This window comes from Vulpes lagopus, chromosome 1, assembly GCF_018345385.1.
Source record: "Vulpes lagopus strain Blue_001 chromosome 1, ASM1834538v1, whole genome shotgun sequence".
NCBI lineage: Eukaryota > Metazoa > Chordata > Mammalia > Carnivora > Canidae > Vulpes > Vulpes lagopus.
In genome coordinates, this window is record NC_054824.1 from 5,928,593 (window position 1) to 5,955,980 (window position 27,388).

Genomic DNA, 27,388 nt, shown 5'->3' on the forward strand with positions numbered 1-27,388 from the left:
AGATAGAAGCTCAACCTCTGAGCCACCCAGGTATCCCCTAGGCCTCAGTCTTTAAGTGAGCATATGCCTCTGGACTGTGAACTTCTCAAGAGCTTCTCAGGCTTTTCCCTTTCCGTTAAGTGGTACAGGATGGCTAGAGTGGGCTGGAGTTGGATATTTCCCCTCCTCAGGTTAGTTAGGCTCTAAGAATACCCCAGCAGGTGAAGTTCAGGTTAGCCAGGTTCTCCTGAGGGCAGCCTTGTTAGGGAAATCAGAATGCTCTGACATATTTAAAAATGATGGCCCCTGCCAGAAGGGGATTTTTCTCTGATGTTTACTGTGGGAATATGGCCAAATACCTAGGAGTAAATCTCACAGTACTGTGGGTATATATACTCCATGATTGGGTCTCCTTGGAGTTTTTAAGTCTTCAGACTTGTCCACACTGAGCCTCCAGCAATTTGTGGGTTACAGTTCCAGCCCCAGCACCAGCTCCTGCTGTTCCACTCCTGAGACTGTGCCCTGGAAAGCCAAGCCTCCCTGTACTCTCTCTGGACTTCTTGTTCTCTAATCTTAGGGGCTGGGGTTTGCCCTGCATCCTCCTCTCTTACAGATCCAAGAGGTGTCAGTTTTTCAGTCTGTTCAGCTTTTTACTTGTTGCTAGGATGGAGTAGCAACTTCCAGCTTCCTACATGAGGAACTGGAAGCCAGACGTTCATCTGCCTTTGTTTTTTAACTTAACGGAATTATCTTGAACATTTTCGCATATTATTAGATATTTCATCTAGATGTATTGCAGCATTGTTTGTAATAGCAAAATTCTGGAAACAACGTGATTGTCCCTTAATAGGGGACTAAGTGAAATATATTTAAAACTCCTACAGTTGCACTCTGATAAAGAATAGGCTATTGATCTATAGTTCACTGATATGTAAAGATCTCCAAGATCAGTTGGAGATTCTGGGGTGGGAGAAAGACATTTCACTCTCTGTCCTTTTGAAGAGTTGGAACATTTTTTTTACCATGTGGATTTTTTACTTTTCCCATATCATCTTATGAAATACCTACCAGCAATGTAGTTTTTAAAAGCTGCATATATTGTAGTGAATGGATGTATCAGAGTTTATTTAACCACTCTAAAAATTTTAGACATGTATATATATATATATATATATATATATATATATATATAATATGTAGATTATTTTCAGTATTTAATTGCCATAAACTGTGCAGTCCTAAGGCTTTTTATATACATGACTAAATGGTTCTCTGGAGAGTTTTACCATTTTATTTTACTGAGATTCTTCCAGTGAATGTGATTGCTTACTTTTTTGAATTTCCATAAGTTTCTGTTTGCCTGCCTTTTATGAAATGTAGCTAGTTTTTTGTATCATAATTACCTGGGTATTTAGTGTATCTTTGTGATATGTTGTGTGTCTCTATGGTGTACCCTATGCAGTCCTGAGATGGTGATCTATCACATTCACCTTTTCTCCACCGCATAGCGTCTGGCCCACACGAAGTGTGTAGTAAATAAATACAGGTGCAGTGAAATGAGTTAGTTTCACACCGTTAATGAGCAGCTTTCTAAAATGTTGGTAGTGAAACTTGTTCAGCTGGCTGACATCCTGAGATCGTAGCCTTCTTTACAGACCACTGTCCTCTTTGTGGAACATCATCAAATACCAATACCTGTAATTTAACCATTGGACTTAACGATCATTTTACCAGCAGAAAATGTGACTGTATATGTATGTACTCTAAAGTCACAACAAGACCACGTGTAACCAAGCTGTAGGACTAAGGAGGATCGACGACTTCAGGCTTCCCCATTAATAATTGGTTGCCACCTTTTATTTCTTTTTCTTCTCTTGGCCTTTGGTGGCGGACAATTAGCAGACTGTATGAAGGCTTAAGAGACACTAATTAGTTTTGTCATGTGAGAAATTACCTTGATGCTGTGTAGTCTCCAAATATACTACCGGGTGAGCTATCCCATGGGTTACAGATCACAAATTAAGATGCTTGAATCACATGGTTTATTGAATAAATTAAAAACATACAGTGAGAAATAAGGGGAAGAGATGGAGTAGGTCCATGTATCCATGTATTTGGAATTGGGTACAAGTGAGGTAGAAAGCCCACACAGTCCTAGCCAGCCGGTCAGTCTCAGCCCCCCATCCTTGCTCCTCTCCCTGTCCTCCTTCCACTCTCTTCCTTCCTCTCCCCCACCCCTCCTTCTTTTCTCATCAGCCTTCCCTGCCGATAGTGTGGTTATGAGGAACAGAGTTGAGCTTTGGAGCAAGGAGACTGAACTGGAGAGACACAGGGACAAATGTGTCTGGCTACAATTGGAAACTCACTAATTGGTCTGTGAACAGCTTTGAGTTTTATTTGGCTCAATATCTGTGGGGCCAGAGTGGGTATAATCAATGGGTGGCCAATTTAAAACCTCATAAATATTGGGTGACTCATACCTCATGTATATTTAATGTTCAGCAACAATTTTAGTGTTTACTCAGTATTTCTATCCCTATGTATGTTCAGCACATGTCTCTACTACTTGTTGTACTTAGGCTTTAAGTCTCCTGAGTTACTTACCTCTACGCATCTTACAATTTCACCCATCCTATTTGATTTCTTGTCTTCTATAGCAGAACTGAATAGTCTCAAAACAACAGATGCACGTGACTAGTTTGAAACTTGAAATTTAAAAAAAAAAGAAACTTGAAATTGATAAGATTGTGTTGACTAACTTTGTTTTCATCATTAATCCATTTCAGCACTTGAATGCTCAACCACCTCTATCCAGTTATGACTAGGGCCTCACTCATAACGTAGAGTGAGCAAACTGAGGTATATGACAATACTGTAAAGTCATTCTGAACTTCACTCTTACAGAATTGGTTGTAGAAGGTAGAACTGGGTGTACACTTACCTTAGGACCTCCTGTGGAAATAGTTTCCATTCTTTAATTTTTTTTATACTTTTAGTTATTTATGGGGCACCTGGGTGGCTCAGTTGGTTGAGCGTTGGGCTCTTGATTTCGCCTCAGGTCGAGATCCAGCCCCATGTCAGGCTCTATGTTCAGTATGGAGTCTACTTGGGATTCTCTCTTTTCCTCTGCCTCTGCCCTCTTTCCCTCATTCTCTCTCTCTAAAATAAACATATATATTTTTAAAAAGCCACGAGATTTCTTATATGAATCTGCTCTCTTCAAATCCCTTAAAATGGATCTGCAGAAAACGTTATTTGGGCATATTTATAAGGCCCCTAGTGCCCATGACAGTGCTCTGTGACACATAGGATTCCTTTTCCTGTGGTTAAATTCTGGTTCATTGAGATTTTGCCATTCAACTAATGGCCATCATTGCAGAGGTGATCTTGCTACAGGATTACAGGTCTGAAGGACAACATCTCTGGTCTCAGGCACAGGACACGCAGTATCTTAATTAAAATCTCATAGAATATTGAACTCATCAAATCATGTGTTACCCCTCCTTAGCCATTGGTCTCGGTTTCTTCCCCCAATCTAGATTTTAATTGAGATTTTAACACAAGCTGGTCCAGAGAGGAAAGCGAAGAGTTACAGTTTAGCCTTGTCTAGCTAGCTTCCTTGTAAAAAGTGGTCCTGCGTAGAGAAGCCAAAAGCATTAGCAAAGAACATAAACAAGAAGGGATATTCTCCCCTCTGGAACATCAGCTCTCAAAATGCTCTTTATTCATTTAGCAACACAAGGGACACAGAAATGAAAAACTCAGCACATTCAGTGAAAATAGCGGCTTTGGCCTGACAGGGTTGCTGGAAGGAAGAAGGATAGGGATTTGGCCAACAGTGTTTTTATATTAAAAAACATGTGCTAATAATGATGGCACTTTCAATAAGCCTCCCAGGACAGTACCCAAGCTTTTCTCCTTCATGGTTGGGCTATTAACAGGCAACAGTCGAAGAAAATGTATCATGTACGGAAAACCCAATATTGTTTTTATGCTTCTTACACATTCTGTTATTAAGGACATTCTTTCACTGATGCTTAGGGGAAAGTCACAATAATTCTGCATGGCTTAGTTCAGACTGGAATATTTCTATTTACGGTTTTTTTTTTTTTTGACATGCTAAGTTAAATGGGTTTCATCAAGACAGATTCACTTACTTATGCGAAGATTTCACATCACATGCAATCACCATGAAGAATAGGTTATTATGGATAAGAAAATCTCCTATCCAAGTAGAAGAATGTTCATGTGTGGCGACAGCAAGAGATATTAAAGGAGCTTTAGCTTTCTATAACACTTTCCTGACAAAGATTCCTATACTATAACTTCAGCTGTACTTTTGAGAGGCTTTTCCATTTTGAGTGAATTTAACCATCATAGATATAATATAGGGTAGCAATTTCCACGACATTATTGGATAGCAAAGCTTAAATGAATCCTGTTCCCTAGGCAACCACATGGAGGGGTATCACATCCTCAGTCTCCTAAAATGAAGTTTAAAGTTGCTACTATTTTTGGTTTTGGCTTCTTCTGGAACTGGTTTTTATCCCTTGAAATTATTTTTTATGTAATGAAGTTTGAGCCCTTTCCAGCTCTTCTCTCAGTAACATTTAGTCTTCTTTGCGACAGACTCACCATCCTTTGATCTCAGCATGCGTAGCTATAAAGGGAATGGCCGTGCTGAAAATAAGATCAAATTTGGGATAGAAACTAATATCGTGAGAAATGAGCGTAGAGCGGAGACGTTTCTAGCCACTCTAGTAGGCGTTCATAATTTCAGGAAGAAAAGTTCTTTGGAGTCTTCTGACCCACTTGATCTTTTGTAAAATTTTTTTATAGCTATTATGTTATAGGACACTCAGCTTCCTCAGGGGCAAATTGGTTTTAAACAGGTTTTAAATAGAAAAAAGTGATGAGATGGATACATTTCTGATTTTTTTCAGTAAGCTTTTTGTGTGAGTGCCCAGTGCCATCTATTTGGGTGATGTGTCTTCTGTGTGGTTCCTCCAATACTGAAGAACCTTCTCACCTGTTACAGTCCTTTCAACTTTTTCTTTCCTCGTTCCCTTTGCCTTATTTCTCTGTGCCTTTTAATGATTCTTCCCACTGGGGCCAAAAGTGTACACTGAGCCATTGTGGTCTTTTGAGCACTGACCATCTAAGCGAGGTGCCCTGGGAAATCCCTGCAGACGTGCCAGGTGTGGGCAGCCTTTCAGAGATGGGGGGCCCAGCATCTCCCAGACAGCAGCTCTTCCATCTGGGAGCTGGTGGTATCTAGTGGCCCAGAAAGTCCAAAGGACTTCTGGGGAAGGCCTTCTAATAAAAATACCTCTTTCGTATATTCTGCTGGTTAGATTTAAATTAATTAGCTAATCTTTAAAAAAGGTATGTCTCTCTGGAAGATTGAGCCTATTCTTAACTGAACATCAGTGACTATGTCATATAACCTTATTTGGTTCTCCAATAGGTGTCTCATGGCACTTGGCTGAGGTGGACCGGGGGGGAGCTATGTGTGTGTGGCTTGGTATATGTTCCATAATGAGCTTTGTCAAGCCAGCAGGCACACAGGAGCAAATGCAGTGGGTGTGAAGTCACGGGGGGTGAGAGAGGAAGGCAGGAGGAAGATGGGAAGGAGAAACACCCGGGTATACTTTGCCTTTTTTGCCATTTGACTGAGGCTGTGGAGATGCTCACCTGCAGAGTCTTATGGCTTGTGAAGACCAGCCGTAGGTTGGTAATGCTCTCAGATATTTCCTATTCCATGCTATGGAAGAAGAAGAAGAGTGTTGCTGTTTACTTCTGCTGGGTGCTCGTGAACACTCTTTAGGTACTCAGTGAACCCTTTCTCAGGAACTCAGCCAGGGGCAGGGCAGCAATGATGAGGTCCTTGCCCTCAAATGACATCATGATCTATAGAGAGAAGCCAATACTTGTGCAAAAATTATACAGTAATGTACTAAGTACAGCTGCAAGAGAAGCAGAAGAGGAGTAGCTCTTCTTGGGGTAGGGAGTGTGGTCAGGGAGGTGGCTCAGTGGAGGTGATATTTCAACTGGCTTTTGCAAGTTGAAAAGGAGTATGTTGAAAGTGGGAGGGAGTAGTTAATGCAAACGCGTGGATGGGGTAGCGATCATCCCCCAAAAGTAAAGAATTCAGTGTGGCTGGCACAAAAGGTGATTTTTGGTGGGAGCAGGGACATGAAGCAAGAAAGGGCAGGTGGAGTCCAGGCTGTGAGGGACCAGGTGAGCACACTAGAGGAGTTTGGATTTCATTTTGAAGCTGCAGGGAGCCTGCAGAAAGCCCTGGAACAAGGGACTTAAATAATCAGGGTTTAAATTAGGTAGATAATTCTGGAAACGTTGTGAAGGGTGGACAGTTCAAGGCTAAGATCTCTTGAGAGTAGAGTTCATTGGAAATATTGAGTGAGCAAGCATTAAAGGATTGATAAAAGCCAGTGTGGGGAAGGCGACATTTGTCAGCCTTGGCATTTTAGCAATAGCTATCACGTCTGTCAATCCCTGCCAAAATTTTAAGTGTGGGCAGGAATAAGAGACTTTTACTTTCCACAAAATGGAAAGTAAATTTCTTTCCCAGTTACATTTTTACAACCAACTTTTTAATAAAACAAATTTGTTTTGGAAAAAAAAGTCAAATCCCACTGCAAAAAAAAAATTAAAGCTACAGAATAAAGCGTTTAAAAACTCTATTTAATAATTCATTTTAAATAGAAATATTCATTTCTAAAACATTAAAAAATTCCTCCAGGGCTTGCTATAAACAAATTTGAACTGGGTTTTTGCCTATGAAGAAAGCAGAAATATATCACATTCCCCACAAACAATGAAAGCAGCTTTTGCACAATCAGCGATTTATTATTTTCCTCCCGGGATCTAGCTAATCTAAATTGTTTAGATCTCAAAATAAATATTTGATATTTAGCTATGAACTGTGTACTTATAACTGCTTTTGAATGTGGGTGTGGAAATTATCCCGTAGATAACTGAGAAATGACTTTTAAAAAAATAACTTCCCCATAACCTGTTTTTAAAAGTTCCAGTGTGGGTCTGGTTGACAGTTTCCAGCACATGGGTCAAGAAATTCCACCACTGAAAGCCTAGTGCTCAGCTCTTTTGGAAACAGCAAGTTGAAAATTGGTGCTGTTAACTAAAGATATCAGGAAACTGTTTTGAGTGTGAATTCATTAGTTAGACGTCCAGGTGCGGAGGAACTCAACCTAATTTGGCAACTCACATCAGAAGAACCAAGATGGTGCTGCTTTTGCTTCCTTTCTGAGACTAGATAATTAGAACACGTTTGTCTCTACTTAGACATTTGTGGAAAACACTGGTAGGAGGGTCATTAGTAACGGAAAGATCCTAAATTTGCTAGGATAGTGTCTTATAAGAGATTTGGCTTTCCAGGAGGTTCCAATGTTATTACACTATTCAGGGAAAAAGCTGGTAGGGCTGTGAGGGAACGATGCTCATTCTATTTAACATGTTTCTGAGCTATTTGTGGTGTCTGAAAAATATCTGTGTGAACCCACCCATTACCTGAAATATAGAGCATCCATTATAGGGAAGGTGTTCATGGCGACAGGTTAACAATGGCCTGGCTGTCAAGCTCCATGAGCAGTGTATCCACGTTAGGAAAACTGCATCCTACCCTTCCTTGGTTTCTATTGAAAAAAAATGCCATCTGGAAAACTCTTCCAGCTCCAGTCAAACTGTATCGTCTCATGTCTAAAGTTCCCAGGCATCAGTGATTTTTAAATTCTTTTTAAAGATTTTATTTATTTACTCACAAGAGACACACAGAGAGAGACAGAGACACAGGCAGAGGGAGAAGCAAGCAGGTCCCATCAGTGATTCTTTTAAAGAAGGAAGATGAATAAGAGGGTAGAGAATCCTGGGAACCTCAATTTAAAAATGATCCGAAGAGTCACCATTGAAATCAGCAAGATGATGAGTTTCCTGGTTGACAACCCGCAAAGCTTTCATGGTTACCTTCATTCTCCTTGTTCTGGGCCAACGCACAGACTTTAAAAAGTCCATTATATGTATTGATCTCTTTGATTCAATTAGAAGTGTATAGAGTTGGATGATTTTCAAAGATAATCATCTGCCAAATCTCTCACATGTCAATTAGTATCAAACAAAGCAGCAAGTGTGTCTTTTCACTTTAATGTTGGGCAGCCCTTCTACTGTGCTCCTTGTGCGGCTGAGAACACAAGAGATTTTAGGGCAGTGGGAGAGGAGAAATCTCAACCCGAGGTCTTCTGCAAGCCTTGTCCACCTCCTCCTCCTCTATAACATCCTCTTCTACCACCACTTCCTTGTCAAACCAGTGAGGCTCTTGGATACTTTGATCCTGGTGTCTCAGTGACTCCTCCACTCTTCCGTTTGGGCCATGTCCTGTCCTTTCTTTTGAATTTGCAATCTTCCCTCCTTGTGCAATTCAGAGATTGCCAGGTGTGAATCATAGATGTTGTGAGACCTGAAAAAAATAACAGACTTCTCACTAAATTCATAACAGCATGAAAATACAATGACAATTCATATTTCCTGGGAAGATCACCTCTTGTTTTGTCTTGTAGCTCTGTGTAGGGTCAACTGAGCGGGCACAGCTCTACTACTGTGCAATCAAAAAGTCCTGGGAGCTTAGGCTATTTGCAGACGTCTCTAGAATACTCAAAATTTTGAATTGATCTTTGCCTGAAAAATAAGAGAGCTGAACATGAGCATTAAGATCAGATGGCCTTTGAATGCCTGGGTGGCTCAGTCGGTTAATTGTTCGACTCTCGATCTCAGCCCAGGTCTTGATCTCAGGGTTGTGTTTTTGAGCCCCCAAGTTGGACTCCTCATTGGGTGTGGAGCCTACTTAAAAAAAAAGAGTAGATGCCCTTTTAAAGTAAAGAAAACAACAACAACAACAACAAAAACCCCACTAGTAACAGATTTCAGAATTATATATACTGTTTGATCTCAATTATTTGCTATGGTAGATAAAATAATACAAGAACTATAACCAGAATGTTAATAGTCATTTCCTCTTGGGACAGGGATTTTTCGATAATGGTTTTTACTTCTCCCTATCTTTTTGCACTTGCCCAATTTTTAACAATACCATGTCTTATTTTATAAATAGAAACAAACAAATAGCATCCCAAATTGTTGTCGTCTTCTAGGGAATGGAGAAGCCTGGGTAGGCGGGGATGTCATATGCTTGTTTGCTAAGTTAGGTCTCAAACAGTTTTTTTTTTTTTTTTTGACAATTTAACATGTTATATGATGTTGGCTCTAGGCCTGGACTCTTCCAATTGGACATGCACCTGAAATTAGGAATTGAAGGGAAATCATAGTCCATTTTTGGTGTAGAGGGGATGAATTAGTGGGAGGAAACCCATCTTTAGCAGGAGCGGAGGCTTGTGGCAGTTATTACAGCCTCCACAGATGCAAATGGTGGTTTTCTTCTAATTGTGTATGCATATTAATTTGTATGGAACTTTACAAAATACGAAGTGGCAAAGAAAATGTCCTAGCCCCAAGTTATGCCTTTTGGTCATACAGAAGCTATGAAATGAATATACATGACAACGTTATTATTCTAGAAAAATAAGTCGATGGAACAAAGTACTGAGGGTACTAGTTCCTGTGGTAAAATAAGCTGCACCTGCTGAAATGTGTGTGCCTTGTCTGGAGGCAAGCCTACCTGCTGCCTTTCTCCCCCAGAATGGCAGCTGGTGGACCATACACAAGTTAGGAACTCAAGAAAGCCTTCTCCAACTAATGAACACTCCACATTTGCTTTTCTCCTGTCATTTTTCCAAAAGGAGCTATAAATCCAGAAACCGTTGACAGTGTCGTATTTTGCACTTGGATCCCTTAACACTTGTGGGGTTATAAGGACATGGTATTAAGAACAGCCCGTTTTGGAGTCAGACCCAGTTAGAATCTACCACTGAGTAGCTGTGTGACCTGGGCTGGTTAGTTAACTTCTCTGAATCTCAGGTTTCTATGGAAACTTCTTGGATTTGGTTTTGGCTTCACCTCTTACAAACCGTATGACCTACCTAGGCCTCAGTTTCCCTGTCTGTAACATGAGGATAATAAAACACTTCATCTGTTGGTTGCGAGATTAATTGGGGTGTTGCATGGAAAAGGCGTAGCATGCTGCTTGGCTCGGCACATAGCGAGCGCTTAATTAAAGTTGGCTGTATCCATTACAGCGGATACAAGAAAAAAGACACTGTGTTCTGAGGGATGGCCCATCCAAAACAAATGTTAGGGCTTTGCATCCAGTAAGAGCCAATGAACGGTTATTTCTAGAAGTCGTAACATTTTCCCTAAGATGAGGTTTTTATTTGTATTTATTTATTTTTTAAGATTTTATTTATTTGAGAGGAGATAGAGCACAAGCAGGGGGAAGGGAGGGGAGAGGGAGGGGGGCAAGCAGACTCCTGGCTGAGCAGGGAGCCCAACAAGGGGTTTGATTACAGGATTCTGAGATTATGACCTGAGCTGAAGGCAGATGCTTAACTGACTTGAGCCACTCAGGCTCCCCTAAGATGAGATTTTAAAATATAATCCATGCCTCAATATTTAACACATTTCTTTGAGTATTTGATGGATAATATCTGTATGTGATAGCTGGTACTAATCTTTTTGTGTGTTAAGTTTTTTTCTCTTCTCATTGTAATTGCTACATAAATTCAAAACTGGTACAATGGTATTTTTTATTGCGGGCTTTTTTTTAAAAAAAAAAAACCTTTTAATTTTTTTTCTTGTTTCCTGGCTGTTGGAGATACATCTGTTTATAGTTTTCTTTCATTTAATCATGTCTTTTCTCTTGGGTTGGGACTTGTGTATATGTCTTGATTATAAGCAGAAGTGATTTTACCTAATTCTGTATTTCTGATTTTGTATTATTTTTCATAACGAGGGCCCTTAAATTAAATAAGCTTCAAGCTCCACAAAACCTCGATCTGCTCCAATTATAAGTTACATTTGTTTTGCAGGTGAAAGACTTGATATATTCAACTCAAAATCGTCTAAAGTGAATGTTATTATGGGAGCAGTATGAGACTGAAGAGATCTTTATTTTCTTGTTCAACTTGAGTCCTGATTGAATTTTGCTTTGCTTCTTCAAGAAAAAGTATCCTGTGCTTTCAATGAAAATGTACAGACATGTAGAATTCATTGGATGGTCAAAATAAGTCAGTATCTGGCTTCTTAAGTATATATTAGAATTTCAAATGTATAGAACAGATAAAGAAGAGATCTAACTGCATTAACATAATGCCTCAAACCTAGGTTTTTCAGGCTAAGGGCCTGGCCAAGTGTGATTCACAGCTCCATCTTGTTAATGCATTATAAATTTGGGGGCCCCGAGAGGAGGGGAGAGTGCAATGCTGTGGTTGTGAGAATTCTGGCAAGAGAACGTGTGCCATGTTTCTGGAGCAAAAGGAGGAGGCAAGAGAGAAATATGCAGGGAATCCAGGGGAAGGGTAGTGATCCCAGAATTAGGAAGTTGCTTACCAATTCAAGACAAACAGTGACCTTCCCCTAGGCGTGGATTGCGTCATGGATTCCCGGTCACTAATTACTTCTTTACAGAAGGCTTCAATTCTACATAAGTTTTAAAATCGACACCACTCTTTATAAGTAAGAATATTGGGATATGTTGAATCTTTTTAAAATCTGGTTAGTTACATGGGGAAAAAAATGTATAGTGACTTAAACTATAGAAAATGTTTCTCTCACATAAGAGAAGTCTTGGGGTAGATAGTTCAGATCTTGCAGAGAGACTGCATAGTCATCAGAGACCTAGGATCCATCCAGCTCTGGTCTCTTCCACCCCGCAGGGTCCAATATTGCTGCTGCTGCTTCAGCCATCACAACCTTGTCCCCGGTAAAGTGATGGAGGAAGTGCTAAGTACCACCCTTCTCCACCCTCCCCCCTTTTTTATTTTATTTTATTTTATTTATTTATTTTTTTAAAGATTTATTTATTTATTTATGATAGACAGAGAGAGAGAGAGGCAGAGCACACAGGCAGAGGGAGAAGCAGGCTCCATGCACCGGGAGCCCGACGTGGGACTCGATCCCGGATCTCCAGGATCGCGCCGTGGGCCAAAGGCAGGCGCCAAACCGCTGCGCCACCCAGGGATCCCCCCTCCCCCCCTTTTTTTTAAAAAAGAAACTTCCTGGAAATCCTACATGACACTTTTACTTCTATCTTATTCATTGGATTTTCATGGTCACACAGTCATAACAGAGAGACTGGGAAGGATGGTCTTTTATCTGGGCAGCAATGGGATCAGCTAAAAATCAGCGTTTTCTTATAGGAGAGCAGATACGTGAGCAAGTGATAGCTTTGCGGTGCTACATTTGCCTTTAAACTAAATGACAGTGTATATGTTGCTGTTTTTCTCTATTAAGAACCAAGCATTTAATAGGATCTGAATTTGTATCAGTGTGCTTAGTGGGGAGCTGGTATCGATCATAAGTAAATTTAGAACACGCCAGATTGTGCTTTTTTCTGGGCACTCCTGGTGCAAAGAGATTCTTGGCAGAGAGGGATATCGGGAGAGGGAAGGGATCACACTTCTTTCTCAAATGTTGTAGCAGCCCTCGGATGGAACCCTTCTCGGTCCTTAAGTCTCTGGGAGGATGAAGTTTAGACTTGTAGTTACCCCGCAGCTGCACTAGTGTGTGATGAATGTTAGTGCTTGATGAATGTTAGTGTGTGTGGGACAGTGAGAGAGAGAGAAAGAGAGAGATTCAGAGCAGAGGAGGGTGTTTGAGTTGTGGAATATCTGCCACTAATTAATTAATTTGTGATCTTGGTCAGATCATTTAGCCTTTTTCAGGCTTAGGTTTCGCTGTTGAAAGTGAGGAAATTGGACCAGATGTTCACAATGCTGCTGGCTCCAATCTTCCATCACCTGGAATCTGGGAGGTAGATTTAATCATCTCCCCATCTCCCCATCCGTCCACCCATCCACCTGCCAACTCCTTTTGATAGTACCTGGCAGTGTGGCTGGAAACTGAAGATTAAAAAAAAAAAGAAGAAGAAGAAGTTATTAGCCTTCATGGAGCTTACAGCCCCTTGTAGGGCACAGGGAAGATAATGCTTTTGCCTCTTGTCAGATGTAAATGCGGCTGAAGAAACTGTTTTCAGCTTCACCTGCCCGTGTGTTAAGTAGAGGTGGCTCATGGCTGTCAGGAGTGGAGCACCTCTGTAGGTTTCCTGTACCAAATTTTAATTCTCCCTCTGAGTCTTTTCCCAATACATAGCTGCTGTGGCGCAGAGAAAGCACACTTCTATATTAGCTTGCACAAGATGAACTTAATATGGGGGACGGGGTGGTTAGGGACCTCCCTGAGAATTGATAAAAATAGTAGCAGCTAGCAGTGCTAGTCCCCATAGAGCCCATGCTCTGTTGGGTGCGGCACATGGTGCCTTATGCTCATTTCTCCTTTAACCTCAGGACAAGCAGGAGTCCTGCTGTTTTTCTCTGAATCACTGAGAGGCTAAACAACCTGCCCCAGACCCATGTGATGAAGCAATCGTCCTAGAGCCAAAGTCCCAGCGACCACAGTGTTGGAAGAGTGCTCATGAGCACTAACACACATTTTTGCATATGGTTCCAGGGAACATGAGCCTCACCACCACCTTGGTGATGTGTTTAGGGAACTCTGACCTAATTGTATCCTATTTAGGAAAAACCACAATATACCTTTCCAGATCAAGGATTACCAGTGTGTGGATACTTTCTGCACCTGCTCACAAGAAGGGGGAGAACCCTGCCTGGGCAGAGGCTGAGAGTCTTGTGCACACATGTCATTAAAAACTCACATAATAGAGGTGCCCTGGTGGGGCACAGTGGGTTAAGTGTCTGGCCTCAGCCCAAGTCATGGTCTTGGGGTCTGGGGCTGGAGCCCCCATTGGGCTCCCTGTTCAAAGGGAAGTCTGTTTCTCCCTTCCCTCTGCCCCTCCCCCTCTTATGCTTTCATTCTCTCTCTCAAATAAATAAATAAAATCTTAAAAAAACAAAAAAAAAAACAAAACCCAATAAGTCATGTAGCGTCATCAGCCAAGTCTAGTGGTTCTCCAAGTGTGGTCCTTGGATCAGCCACATCCCCAGCAGCTGGGTCCTTGGTAGAAATGCAGATACTCAGCTCTGATCTGAATCTACTGAATCAGAAACTGTTGTGTTCGCACGCCCTCCGGCTGATTCTGATGCGTGTGGGACTCTGAGCAGCACTGTCCTGCAGAACTTGATGCAATGACGGAAATGTCCTGTGGCTGCACCGGCCAGCATGGTAGCTGCTAGCACAGCTGGCTTGGGAACAGGAGAACTGAAATTTTAATTTTGCTAGATTTTAATTAATTAATTAAAATTCAAGTGGCACCTGTATGGCTCAGCGGGTTAGGCATCTGCCTTCAACTCAGGATGTGATCCTGGGTCCAGCGATGGTGTCCCACATTGGGCTTCCTGAGGGGAGCCTGCTTTCCTGTGTCTCTGCCTCTCTCTGTGTGTCTCTCATGAATAAATAAATAAATTAATTAAATTAAAAAAATAAAATTCAAATGGCCACACTTGGTGAGTGGCTATTGTGTAGGACGGCACCACTTAGCCCCACAGCATTCCTGAACATTCCTAGGCCTTTACATCTGTACTATTCACTGCATTAGACACAAAACAAAAAAACTGCCCCATGTAGAATTACGTATTAATATTATCTGTTTCCTTATTCCAGTGTGGATGTCATTTAACTAGAAAATGTTTGGGATGGGGCCTTTGCAGTTTAATGCCAGTGACATATTCCGTAAGGGAAAAACAACTTGCATGTATTTCCAAGTCCAGTCAGAACTTACGGTCGGTAGTGCCTTCTTAGATAATTGCCTCTGCTTTTAGATTTTGAGGGCAAGAATTTTGGAATATTCTCAAGTCAGCATTCTCAACTCTCAGCAGCTTAAGTTCCTTAGGGAAAATGAGATTGTACTTGAGGGGCCATCGTGGCGTTCTGGATGTTGGCGGAGGCGAGATGTGGTCACTGGCAGAAAGCTTTGGTGTTCTCCACGAAAAGGGAGTCAACACGAATAAAAGGGCAAGGGCAGGACATTTCATGGCATAATGAGAATAACATTTGGCTAAAGTGTAGGGTTTTCAAGTGTTGAAAATTAAGATACTAGGGAATCCCTGGGGGGCTCAGCGGTTGAGCGTCTGCCTTTGGCCCAGGGCGTGATCCCAGAGTCCTGGGATCGAGTCTCACATTGGGCTCCCTGCCTGCGTGGGGCCTGCTTCTCCCTCGGCCTGTGTCTCTGCCTCTCTCTGTGTCTCCCATGAATAAATAAATAAAATCTTTAAAAAATGATTAAGATGCTGCCACCGCTTGTGCAGAGTGGGATGGTGGGATGCCCAGCTGCCCCCATTCCTGACGTCCACCCTGTGACTCTCTTTTTCAAGCGGTAGGTCGTAAACAGGATGGTCACTGTGCTGAGGGCAGAGGGACAGAAAAAGCGAGTCAAGGTGCAAGGTGTCCCCGGGCTGAGCGGACAGGACCTGTTAGCCCACGGGCTCCTGTACCCACGGCCTGTCAGGAAGCCTGGCCAGAGGGGCCGCCAAACAGGAGTGGGGCCCCGCCCTGAGGAACGGATGGGGCAGGTGGGGAAGGGACTCTAACGTGCAGCTGTGAGTGCGGGTAGTGCCCCTGCGTAAGCACCTGCCCGAGCCGGTGCAGGGCCCAGAGACGGGCCTCGGGGACGCCGGCGCAGAGCACAGCCCCAGCCTCTCGCTCATTTCTGCCGCCGAACCCGCTGATCCCTTCGTAATTTTCACCCCCCAGCGGTGTTTTTCTTCACTCATATTTCAGTGGTTTTTAAAACTTTTTTTAAAGATTTTGTTTATTTATTCATGAGAGACCCAGAGAGAGAGGAAGAGATCCAGGCAGAGGGAGAAGCAGGCTCCCTGCGGGGACCCCGACGTGGGACTCGATCCCGGGACCCTGGGGTCACGACCTGGGCCGAAGGCGGACGCTCCACCGCTGAGCCACCCGGGCGCCCCAAGTTTCAGTCTATTAAAAAAAAATTAAGAACCCAAGGACTTTATGTTCCGCTTCTCTAAGTGTTTGCTTTTTGTATTGGGGCTTGTCTCTTGTGGCCCAAGTCCCCTCGCCCGCCCTGCTGTGCTCCGGGTGGACTCGGGTGCAAGTTGGGGGGGCGGGGGTTAGGGAGAGAGTCAGTCTCTAAGGAATTTAGGAAGTGGGGTTTCCAGGACCTGGAGGGGGCTAGCTCTTGGGAAAAGGCCATTTATTACCGTCTAATAAAACCATAGTCATGAGGCCCTTCAGATGTACATCGGTGGGCCGTGTGCTTGGGGGATGATCGCCAACACGTATCCAGGGGTTTAGAGATAAAGGAAGTTTCCAGAGGAATTTTTATTTGTTAAAGGAGATTTACAGGGTCCTTGGGGTGGGGCTGAGATTGCCTTTTGCCCTTAGGAAAGCATTAACATCCAGGCAGTTGAGTCCCTAGAGGAATGTCACTCTGCCTGTTTTTTTTTTTTTTTTTTAAAGATTTTATTTTATTTATTCATGAGAGGCACAGAGCGAGAGCGAGGCAGAGAGAGAGAGGCAGAGACACAGGCAGAGGAGAAGCAGGCTCCATGCAGGGAGCCCGACGTGGGACTCGATCCCGGGTCTCCAGGATCACGCCCTGGGCTGCAGGCGGCACTAAACCGCTGTGCCACCGGGGCTGCCCTGCCTATTTTTTTGTTTTTAAAGATTTTATTTATTTATTCATGAGAGACAAGAGAGAGGCAGAGACCCAGGCAGAGGGAGAAGCAGGCTCCCTGTGGGGCCCAGATGGCGGACTCGATCCCAGGACCCCCAGATCACGCTCTGAGCCAAAGGTGACGCCCAACCACTGAGCCCCCCAGATGCCCCACTCTGGCTCTTTTAAGGGCTAGTGAATGGGCTGTAGGAGTAAGGACATTTAATGATTTCTCTTCTGCCTTTGTTTCCCACGTCAACCAGGAGCCCTGATGACTTCTTGACTTCCCAGCAGCTCACCATTTCCTAGGTTCGGGAGCTAAGACCAGGTTATAGCCGCGCATCCTGCCCCAAAGGTTCTCGCCCAGCGGCCTCAGTTGGACTCTTCTGCACAGGCTGGAGATTTGGCAAAAAAAGTCTCTGTTTGTAAATGTTTCCCTTATTTCCTTAAAAATTCCTTTGCAGAGTGTTGCTCCCTGCAGAGGTCATTTCTGTGATCTGATTACTACATAAAATTATTTTCTTTTATTATTAGTTCAGAATTGGTCTTACATTAGCTTCGAGTGACCCTTCATATTTCTTGTAATATTCAGGGCAAGCCTTATCTCTCTTTCCCTGGTGGTAGCGGAAATCTTGTAACGTTACATTTTTGCCAGCCAGCGGTGATAATTAAGCCTGATTTAGTGTGTTTAAACTCTGAGGATCTTAAAGAGACTTTTAATCCTCTTGTTCATTTAAGATAGATTAATTTCTTCCATTTTTCTCTCTTTTTCTACAAAACTAAGATTCTCTTTTTATTGTGTTCAGCTTTTAATTTTGTAGGTGCAGATATATCTTGCTTTAAGTAGAATTGATATATAAAAGCCTGGGTGTACTTTGCTTTAATCATTAAATAATAACTTTTCATAATTAAGCCAAAAAGTAGGAAGAAGTTATATAGATAAAATGATTTAAAAGTTATGATTGAATATTGACCCAAACTACAGTGACTATGGGGGAGCGAGTGTAGCTTGAGCTGTTGGGGTGGTAGGTATTGATCATTTAATTTTTTAAAACATTCATAAATAACTAGATGAGTGGTTAAATAATCATTTTTTATAACATGAGCCCAGTTGCAAAGCTCAGTTTGTACACTCCTTTTCGGGAATCTATTTTTTACAGAATATGAGCTGTATCTGTAAATGCCATTAAGTGTGTGTTTCTGGCCCCCAAACCAGACAGCTGATACTGAGGCAGGCAGCTGTGTTTGCGGGTCACTGACTGACAGAATAGGAAGTTCCTTGTTTTGTGCTAGTTGATTGCTGATGGTCAATATTGATACTTTATTGGCATTACTTATAGCTTTGGCTCTTAGCCAGGGATTTTGATTAACATAATAATTAATTAGCTTTATAGCTGATGGTAATGGCCAGCTTTAAGCTTTAATACACATTTTTCTGGGTGTAAAAAAAATCTATATCCTTTTAAAGATTAAATATAGAATAATAGGTACAGCATTTTTTATTAAAAATTTTTTTTAAAAAAGTTATCTGGAAATAATTTAACATGTACTTAGTTAAAATTGGTTTGTCTTATTTTTTCTTTCTTTATTTATTAAAAAAAATTTTTTTTAATATTTATTCATTTATTTATGATAGACATAGAAAGAGAGAGAGAGGCAGAGATACAGGAGGAGGGAGAAGCAGGCTCCATGCCGGGAGCCCGATGTGGGACTCGATCCTGGGACTCCAGGATCACGACCTGGGCCGAAGGCAGGCGCTAAACCGCTGAGCCACCCAGGGATCCCCATTTTTTCTTTCTTTAAATGGTATGCAGGTTTTTGTCTAATCTAGTGAATCACTGATGCATAGAGACAGGGATGTTTAGGGATGCTCCAGAGTGTCACATGGATCTGGGGAAAGGAAACAAGTGGTCCTTGAACAGGCTGATGACGGTGCGCCTGTGCAGGGCTGCCAGCCTTAGCACAACTTGGTATGTCCTCAGTTTCCCAAGAGCAAGTACAGGAAGGGTCTAGAAAAATTATTGGAAGCTGTAACCTGGGCCTATCCTTTGCACATGCTACTCCTCTTCTGTGAGTATTGTTATTCTAAGAAAATAGGAGCACATACTTAAATATTTAGCTCCAGGGTTGTTGATCACATCAGTGTGCCATGTCCAATTGGAAAGAACTTAGATGTCCATCAGAAGGGGGATTGGTTAAGTAAATTAAACCAATGTAAAAGTCATTAAAAGACACATTATAGATGGAGGCAAACCATTTCTCTTGGCAGGAAAGCTCTTTTTCAAGTAAAAATTTGCGAGGGATTCCAAATATATAAAAGAGAGAAAAGGGGACTTGCTCCTGTTGAGTGGAGGTAGAGGATCCAGAGCCTGCCCCACATCTCCCTCGCTCCTGCAGGGGCCCCAGTCATATACTGATGAAATCCCCAAGGGACACTGAGAACATTTTGATGAAAATGGATTGGCCTGGAAAGATATTCATGGCTTGTTACATTGTTACATTAAAAAGCATATTTGAAAACACATTATGATTCTAATTTTATAAACAACATGTGTGTTTGAGTTATGCCTATGTATGCTGTGATATATGTGTTGTGTGTGTGTTTATGGCAAAGAAAAATGTTTAGCAAGAAATACACCATGTATTCAAGAGTTAACTCTTCTAAAACCTGGATTATGGGTATTTTAACTCCTTTTCTTTTTCCTCATCTGTGGCTTTATAATTTTTAAATAATGACCATTGTATTGATTTTTTAATAAGGGAGTATTTTTGGTTAAATATATATAATCTTCTAGAAATCACAGCTTTGGAATATATAGTATTTGATGCTCTACAAGTAATCTCTAACTTTTGCATAAACGGTGCTTGGTCTCTGTTCTAGTTACCTACTGCTACATAATGAGTCATCCCCAAAACTCAAGTTCCTTAAAACAATAATTGATAATTACATTGTGGGTCACAGTTTCTGGGGGGCAGTGTTTGGGAAGGGCTCTGCTGGGTAGTGTTGGTTCAGGGTTTCTCCTGGGGTTACAGTCAGATGATGGCGGGCACAGCAGGGTTGGCCAGGCAGGCATCTCTTTCTTCACGTTGATTTAGGGCCTCTTCATGTGTTCTCTCTGCAAGGGCTAGTTTGGATTTTTTCACAGCACAGTAGCCTCAGGACAGACAGCTTGCAGGGGAGCTAAAGTTTGCAAGAGTGATTGTGCCACTGAACAAAGTAAGAAGCTTTTATGGACTGGGTTTGGATGTCATCGAGAACCACTTCTCGCAGACTCTTAGTCAATGGCAACAAGCCTATCAAGATTCAAGAAGGGCATCACAAGTCAGGAGACATAATTTGTGGGATCCAGCAGAAAAATGGAAATCAGGGGGTCCCCTGTTGAAAACATAGTAAGAATTTTAAGTCGGCGACAACAGAGCATTAAGCCAAGTATGGTGTGGCTGTGTATGTTGCATCCCATAAAGCCATCCCTGGGGGAACACCGAGTCCATCTCAAGGCCATATTGTAGAAAATCCAGAGATGGGAGTTAATGGTGAGACTGTCTTTGAAAAATAAAAATCTGCCATGGCCTCTATGACTCATCTTCAATTAATGAGGTGGCTCACATTTGGACTCCCCAGATCTGGAGATAGCCGGTAACCACAAAGGAGGAACTCCCAGCTCACCAACAGCCAGACTGCCGTAACAGTAAGAGGGGTGTATTTTAAAACCCCTTGTGGAGAAGTACTGGTTGCCTCTGAATAGACTCTAGCAAAAATATCTGTTTTCTATCTGTTATGGCCCGAATTGTGTCCCCCACTCCCCAAATTCATAGGCTGAAGCACTTAGCCTCAGTGTGATAGGGTCCTTAAGGAGGTAATTTAAGTTCGATGGAGTCATGAGAGTGGGGTCCTCATCCAATTAGACTGATGTCCTTAGAAGACGAGGGAGAGATTCCAGGAGAGATGAGGCACAGAGGGAAGTCCGCCCGAGGATGCAGTGCAGGGGCAGCTGTCGGCCAGCCAAGGAGAAGCCTCTGGAGAAACCACAGTTGCCGACACTTTGATCTTGGACCTTCCAGCGTCTGGACCTGGGAGAAAACATAAATGTCTGTTGTTTAAGCGTGCCCCCCGCCCCCCTTAGTCTGTGACATTTTGTTATAGCAGCCCCGGTACACTAATACGGTATCTAAGACTCGTACGTACTTATTTTCCTTGTCCTTTTCAGTATTTTTTTTTATTAGTCATCCTTAATCCGTTGGCTGGCCTAGGTTCTTTGTCAACTTCCAAGGAAAGCCAGATCTAATAGCAAATGCCATGTTTTAATTAATGTCCCTTCTTCAGTAATATTCTGATGAATACGGGCTTTATTATTTATTTTTCCTAGGGTGTTGCTTGTGTCCAGCAAAGGTTCACGTTTAACCTAATACTATAGTTCACTCATGGATTTGTATATAAATCTGAATATTGCTTTTAATCACTGGGGTCAGTTATTTGCAGACATGACCCTGAACGGCCTGTCGCATCCTTTCTGTGTGTGTGTGTGTGTGGGCCACTCTTACTCTCAAGGGCTGGGATCCGCTTCCCCTCCCCTTGAGTCTGGCCTGGCCTTGGGCTTTGCTTTGGCCCCATAGAATGCAGAGGAGGTGATGCTGGTGAATCCCAGAGCCATCCCAGCCCCAGCCCTGGCAAGGTGCTGCAGTGTGCAGTGCACCCGCCTATCCTGCTGGAGAGCCGCCTTGAAAGGGAAGAGGCGCAGGTGGGGAGCTGCAGGCCTGGAGATGCTGCGTGCCTGCTGAGTTCCAGGAGGGAGAGGGAAGCGGCTAGGGAATTGGGGGGGCGGGTACCAGAGACAAAGTGCACCTGCTGGGCCTGGTGGTGAAGGAACCAGGGAATGAAGCCCAGGGTTTTAAAATTTTTTAAATTTTTAAATTTTTTATTTTTTTATGATGGTGGTTTTAATTGGCCTTGGGGCCCTGTTGGCCTGCTGTGGATATTGCGAAGTCGGAGCTGGCTGGGCTGGCTGATGTAGGGCCTGTGGACTACATCCACAATTGCCTCCGAGAGGGGCTGGCCCTTGGGTCTGTAGTATGGGGCGCTTTCACCAAGCACTGACTGGGGAATTGGCTCCGGGATACATACTGCTTCGCCAAAGCTCCGAAGTGATGGCTAACCTCAAACACTGTTGTCACTGGAATGTGCGCCTCCAGAGTTCCTCTGGTGAAGTCCTAACCCCCTCGTACCTCAGAATATGACCTTCATTGGAAATAGGGTCATTGCAGATGTAATTAGCTTCAATGAGGTCGTGCTGGCGTAGGCTGGGCCTCTAATCCAACGTGACTGGTGTCCTTACGAAGAGGGGAAATTTGGGCGCGGGCAATGTGTAGGCGAAGAACTAACACAATGCGAAGATGAAGAAATAGATCAGAGTGAGGCAGAAGCCAAGGAATGATGGAGATGGCCACCAACCCCCAGGAGCTCGCGGACAGGCATGGGACCGATTGTCCCCTGTGGCCCTCAGGGAGAACCAGTGCTGTCTGACACCGTGTTGTCCAGAACTGGGAGACAGTACGTTCCTGTTGCTGAAGCCACACAGTCTGTGGTGCTTTTTTATAGCAGCCCCAGCAAACCAGTGCAAAGGCCGGTGCCCCGTTACCCACTTTTTCTCATCTTTGCAGTTCTGGGCCCACGCAGGCCTACACGCATGCCCGTGATGGAGCTGCCAAATGGCCTCACACCTTAATCCGGTTAAAATTAAAATTCTCATTTCCTCAAAAAGTTCTGTCACAGGAGATTTACTGGATATTTCAAGCACAAGGGAAAGGAGATAATTTTTGAGAGGAGGACCTCTTTAATGCCTCTGAAATCGTAACACATAGATCGTTTGATCTACCTTCTTTGAGACCCTTCCACCCGAGACTACGTCCTCAGTTATTCCAGAGTTTGCAGAGAGTTCAGACCTAGTTGTTTTTCTCCAGAAACCTGACTTACCCTAACTGTATTCGGATTGACCCTTGATTCTTCCGACGTAATCATTTGCATGATTTTTCGTGCCGTGATTGTTGAAAGCCGATGGTAGAAACGTGGAAGTGGCCTATGAGATGCAGAAATGTTTCGTGCCTCATAATAACAATAATATTGGGTGCATTATGCAGTAATAATGGAAATTGCATCTGCAAAATAGTGGTGGTGATGGAGCATTCTGAAATACCAAAAATAAATAAATAAATAAATAAATAAATAAATAAATAGGAAAAAGCATACAGGGAAGAAAACCATGTTTTATTCACAGCATTTGGCCGGTTGTGCTTTCAGGCTGGAAGTCAGGGAAGAGTTTATGAGCTCCTCGGTACTGTGCTATCCTCGCTGCATGATTTAGATCAACCTACTCAATTCTGATTGAAGTGGAGAATTTGCAGTCACTGGGATCAAAAGGGGTTAGCAGCATTGTCGTATTTGAAAATACTTTCTGCTCTTTAGATACGAGAGCATTTTGTAAGTGAAAATTGGATTTTCACAGTAAGCATATATTTGCTATGATTTATCCTGATTTTTTTTTTCCTGTGGCTCATAACTTCTGATTGATAGCTTATGTTAAAAGTATGTTTGGAAAAAATATGAAACACATATTCCTTTATCTTTACCGATGTAGTTTAAAGGCCAGTTTCAGGCTGATTAACTTTGCCCTGGCCCTTTAATAGTTTGATAGTTTGATGTATTAATCCCATTCAACATATGGGAACTTACAGAAAACCACAGTGAGAAATAAATCTGTAAGGCTTTTAAAACATTTGTAACTATGTGATTTTTGAGTTTTGGATATTTTCTGTACTAATTTGAAAATTTTGTGATGTTTTAATTACATATTTCTGTTGAGCAGTTTAATTACCCTAATTCAAGGCTATTCTGCTTAAAATTCCAATGATTAAACAAAGTCAAGAAAGTGACAGGGCAGCAGAGATGAAAAGAGTGAGTTAATTCTGTTGTGTCCAATTCACAAGAATTATCTTAGCCTTGTACATGTTCCCGTGGGATCTGCCTTTGCTTGGTTCCTTTCAGAAAGGAGTCTTTTTGTTTTGTTTTTCATATTACTTTTTTCTCTTTGAGTTTGGAAGGCTTTTTTTTTTTTTTTTGGACAGGCTGGTTTACAGACATCTGGACTATTCTGAGGCCTTCTGGTATTCTTAGGATATAACCATCACTCTTTCCCTGGTGGACCGTGAGGTACTGTCCAAAGCAAGGCAGAAAAAAAGAAAGCATCTCCCTCGGGATGTCAGGATACTGGGAAGGATCATTTTCCTGGAGCAATTATGTCTAAATCCTATGCATCTTCTCTACCCAACTCTGAAATCACACAAGCAATGTTGGCAGCCCAAAGCCATTTTTACCAAGTCCTTGTCTGCAGATCAGACTGTTTCTCTGCGATGATGTATGTAGGAAGTAATGCTTTAAACTATAAAGTGCTCTGTAGATGTAAACTGGATTATTGATAACCATACTTCCGATCCCTGACCCTTATTCGCGCTCCGATAGCACCTTATTTTCCAAACCAAAAGCCTTTTAGGGAATCAGAGGGGCCATTTTTCCTCTTGTGGTTTATGCGGAGTCATCATGGTGCAGTGGTTAAAACCAGGGCCCACGTAGACAGACTCAGTTTGCGTGTCACCCCTGCCTCTCCAGCTCTGTGACTGGGGATGGCTTACTCTCTGAATCTGACTTCCCAAACTTCAAACAGGGATAGTGACAGAATCACCCTTGCAGAATCATTGAGAGGAATAAACGGATATTGCAAGCGAAGCACTTTGCATCGTGCCAGGCGCATCTAAGCAAGGGCCCAGTAAGTAATTAGCTTTCATCGCTTTCCGAAGGCTTTGGGGTTCTGTGATTCTAATAGCAAAGCCAGCAAAAATGAGCTGATTCTCATAACTTAATTAATTGCAAAACCTCTCCTACCCTACCCTTCTCCCTATATTTCATCTCACCTGGAATGTGAACTTCTGTTCATTAAATGAACAGAAAATGGTGTTGCCTCCCCCCACCCCCAACTTTAAAATGCTGTGCTGGTGCATACTGTTAAAATAATTCACAGGATAATGATAGTTTTTCTTCTTTTTACAAGTCTCATATTCAGACACCCGAGACCTCTCCCTGGCATTCAGTCCTGAGAAGTTGGAAGGGGGTGAGGTTTTGAGGTGGTCCCAGCAGGCAGTGTGGCCCTCTGTCCCTCCCTGGGGCCACCATTCTGTCCTGACATGGCTGGGTTCCTGTGATCAGTGTCTAGGTTTCTGGGGAGAGGCTGTGGGCACGCAGCTCCGTGAATGTTCCATGCATCTCTGTCTCAGGCATCTGTACCCCCCTGGCCAGAAAGTAGGAGGTTCCATTATGATTTCCAACTGGCATTTCCTTATTTGTGTGTTAACATATGGTGTGGAGTGAGGTTAGAAACTCATGGCATTAGTGGCCATTGAAAAAGACCTCTAACCCTAAAATTTGAAACATGCTGCTTTCGTAGGAGGTAGTTACACAGTGATGTTCCTGATGTCAAGACGGTATTTTTAACAACATTTATTGAATCTGCTAATCTCATTTCATCATTTTGTTACAGATTGATGTTCTCAAAGCAGATCTGGAAAGCGCAGAATGGAAAGTTTTAGAAAATCTCATTCTGGAAGATGTCCTTGAACAAATTGGACAGCTCACCTTTGAGATTCATCTCCACTGGCCCGGGTTTGAGGTCAGTGGCGGTGACAGCAGTGTCGTGCGGTTCTGGTACAGCCTCCTCAAAGAATTAGAACTAAAGGGTTTCAGACTTTTTCATAGTTACAAAGATTTGTCTAAACCCCAGCTCCTCCTGAAGAAAGACATTTTCAACGCAAGTAGCTGTTATACTCTGAGTTGGGTAAATACAAGATGGAACTAGGATGCAGGACGTCATCCAGACCTCAAGGAAACAATTGGAGAATAAGGCACGTCCAGCTTTCTAATTATCACTGCACTTGTCCAGTCTCCTGCTAGCCTGTTACCAGCTCGAGGTGGGGACCGTGTTATTGCCTTTGTAGTGTGAATAGCCTGGCACCTGCCCCGTGGGAGGGGCCTCGTGAGCACTTGTGGAAGGGATGGACGCAGGAGGGCCCCAGGAGCCAACCTCCATCTGCCCGAATCCCAGGCCTTCTGTTTGCCTCCGACACAGCGGGGATGCTCGTCCTCCTTTGTTTAACTTGGAAGATAACCCTCCCACTTACCTGTTTTCCCTAAAATTCAGTATGTATCTAAAATCCGTGAAAAATTTCACCAACGTGAAAAAGAAATTACATCCATTTTCCGTTTTTGCTGAGCTGATGAGAGTCTTAAGTTTGTAGCTTACTGTTTAAAATAGGACCTTCCCTTTGACTGTCACTCCCCTTGTCAAGGGTTTCCTTGTTCACCTGCTCAGTTCCATTCTTTAGGACCCTGTGGATTTCAGACATTCCTCCGTAGCCTTTGCTGAGGCCACGCTGTGGCTTCACAAGCGCCCCTGATTCTGGTTTCTGGGGACTTAGACACACCAAATTCTGTCACTGAGTTTAAAAGACTAGACTATCAAGGACGTCTACTCAAATTCTTTTCAGACTTACATCCCCTTCTGTTCCTAGGAAACTAAGCACAGGCAAAATGTGGGTGTCTTCACTGGTGCCTCTTCTGACTTCAGACCTGGTTTCTGAACCACCGCCTTGCCTATGCTGTCAAATCTCTCTCTCCTTTAATACATTATGTCAAAGATTAAGTGAATTTTCCTCTGCCGCCAGTTGGCATTTGTTCTAAGACCGCGGCCTGGGAGCCAAAGTCTGTCTTGTTCCTGGGATGCTTACACAGTGTTTCAGTAATGACAATCCTGTGTGCGTTTTTAAAAATTAAACCGTAAATGTAGGTTCTCGGTAGTTCAAATGATCTCCATCATTTTTATTTACGGGATTAGACATTTACCCCCACGAATGATTTTCAAAAATTCTATTTCAAGTAAGTTAATTAAATAGCATAAAAGCAAACCAAATTATTATCTTATTATATATCAGGTATATTTTCTGGCATTTTTTACATCATGGGAGAACAGGAAAACTATATATACATTGTTTGTTCCAGAGATCTGGGGAGAGAGTATACCACTGATCGCGACTGGACTTTATTCCTTCTTCCTTTTTTTTTTACTTCCTTCCATCCCAGACATTCTGAGTTGGCTTTTTGTTTCTTGCAGTGGTTTGAAAATACCAATTCCTCAAGTGAGAAACCAAAATAATATTCGAGTTAGATGATCTTAACTAACTTCAGCTCAAAAGGGAACAAGACTTTCTGAATTCTTAAAAAAATGAATGAGCTTTTTATTTTAAAACTCACAGGACGCTAATAAAAGTCATTGAGGTGGGAGGACCAGCTTGAACAAGTGTGATTTAAAATAGCAGTTAAGTGGCTCTCCATGTGCATAGGTATCTCAAAAGCACAAAGGGTCCACAAAAAACTCTGACGGGGTTTAATGCTTAGTTTGCATGGTGTCGCCTCCAAAACAAAGTTAACTTTAGCCCAGTTCCTGCTTGGATTATATCGGATTCTCTCCTTTATTTTTTTAATTAAAATTTTATACACTGAAGTATGTACAATAAACCTTTTTATACGGTTAA

At 42.6% G+C, this 27,388-nt stretch overlaps 1 protein-coding gene across 4 annotated transcripts in view; it reads left to right on the forward strand.

The window, feature by feature from the left end:
* Positions 1–27,388, forward strand: part of METTL24 (methyltransferase like 24) — a 137,067-nt gene extending 109,679 nt beyond the window's left edge. For all 4 annotated transcript variants that reach the window (XM_041726544.1, XM_041726552.1, XM_041726535.1 and 1 more), the window contains one exon: positions 25,342–27,388. In XM_041726544.1, the coding sequence (XP_041582478.1) occupies positions 25,342–25,656 (315 nt within the window). In that variant the 3' untranslated portion in view covers positions 25,657–27,388. The remainder of the gene's footprint in view (positions 1–25,341) is intronic.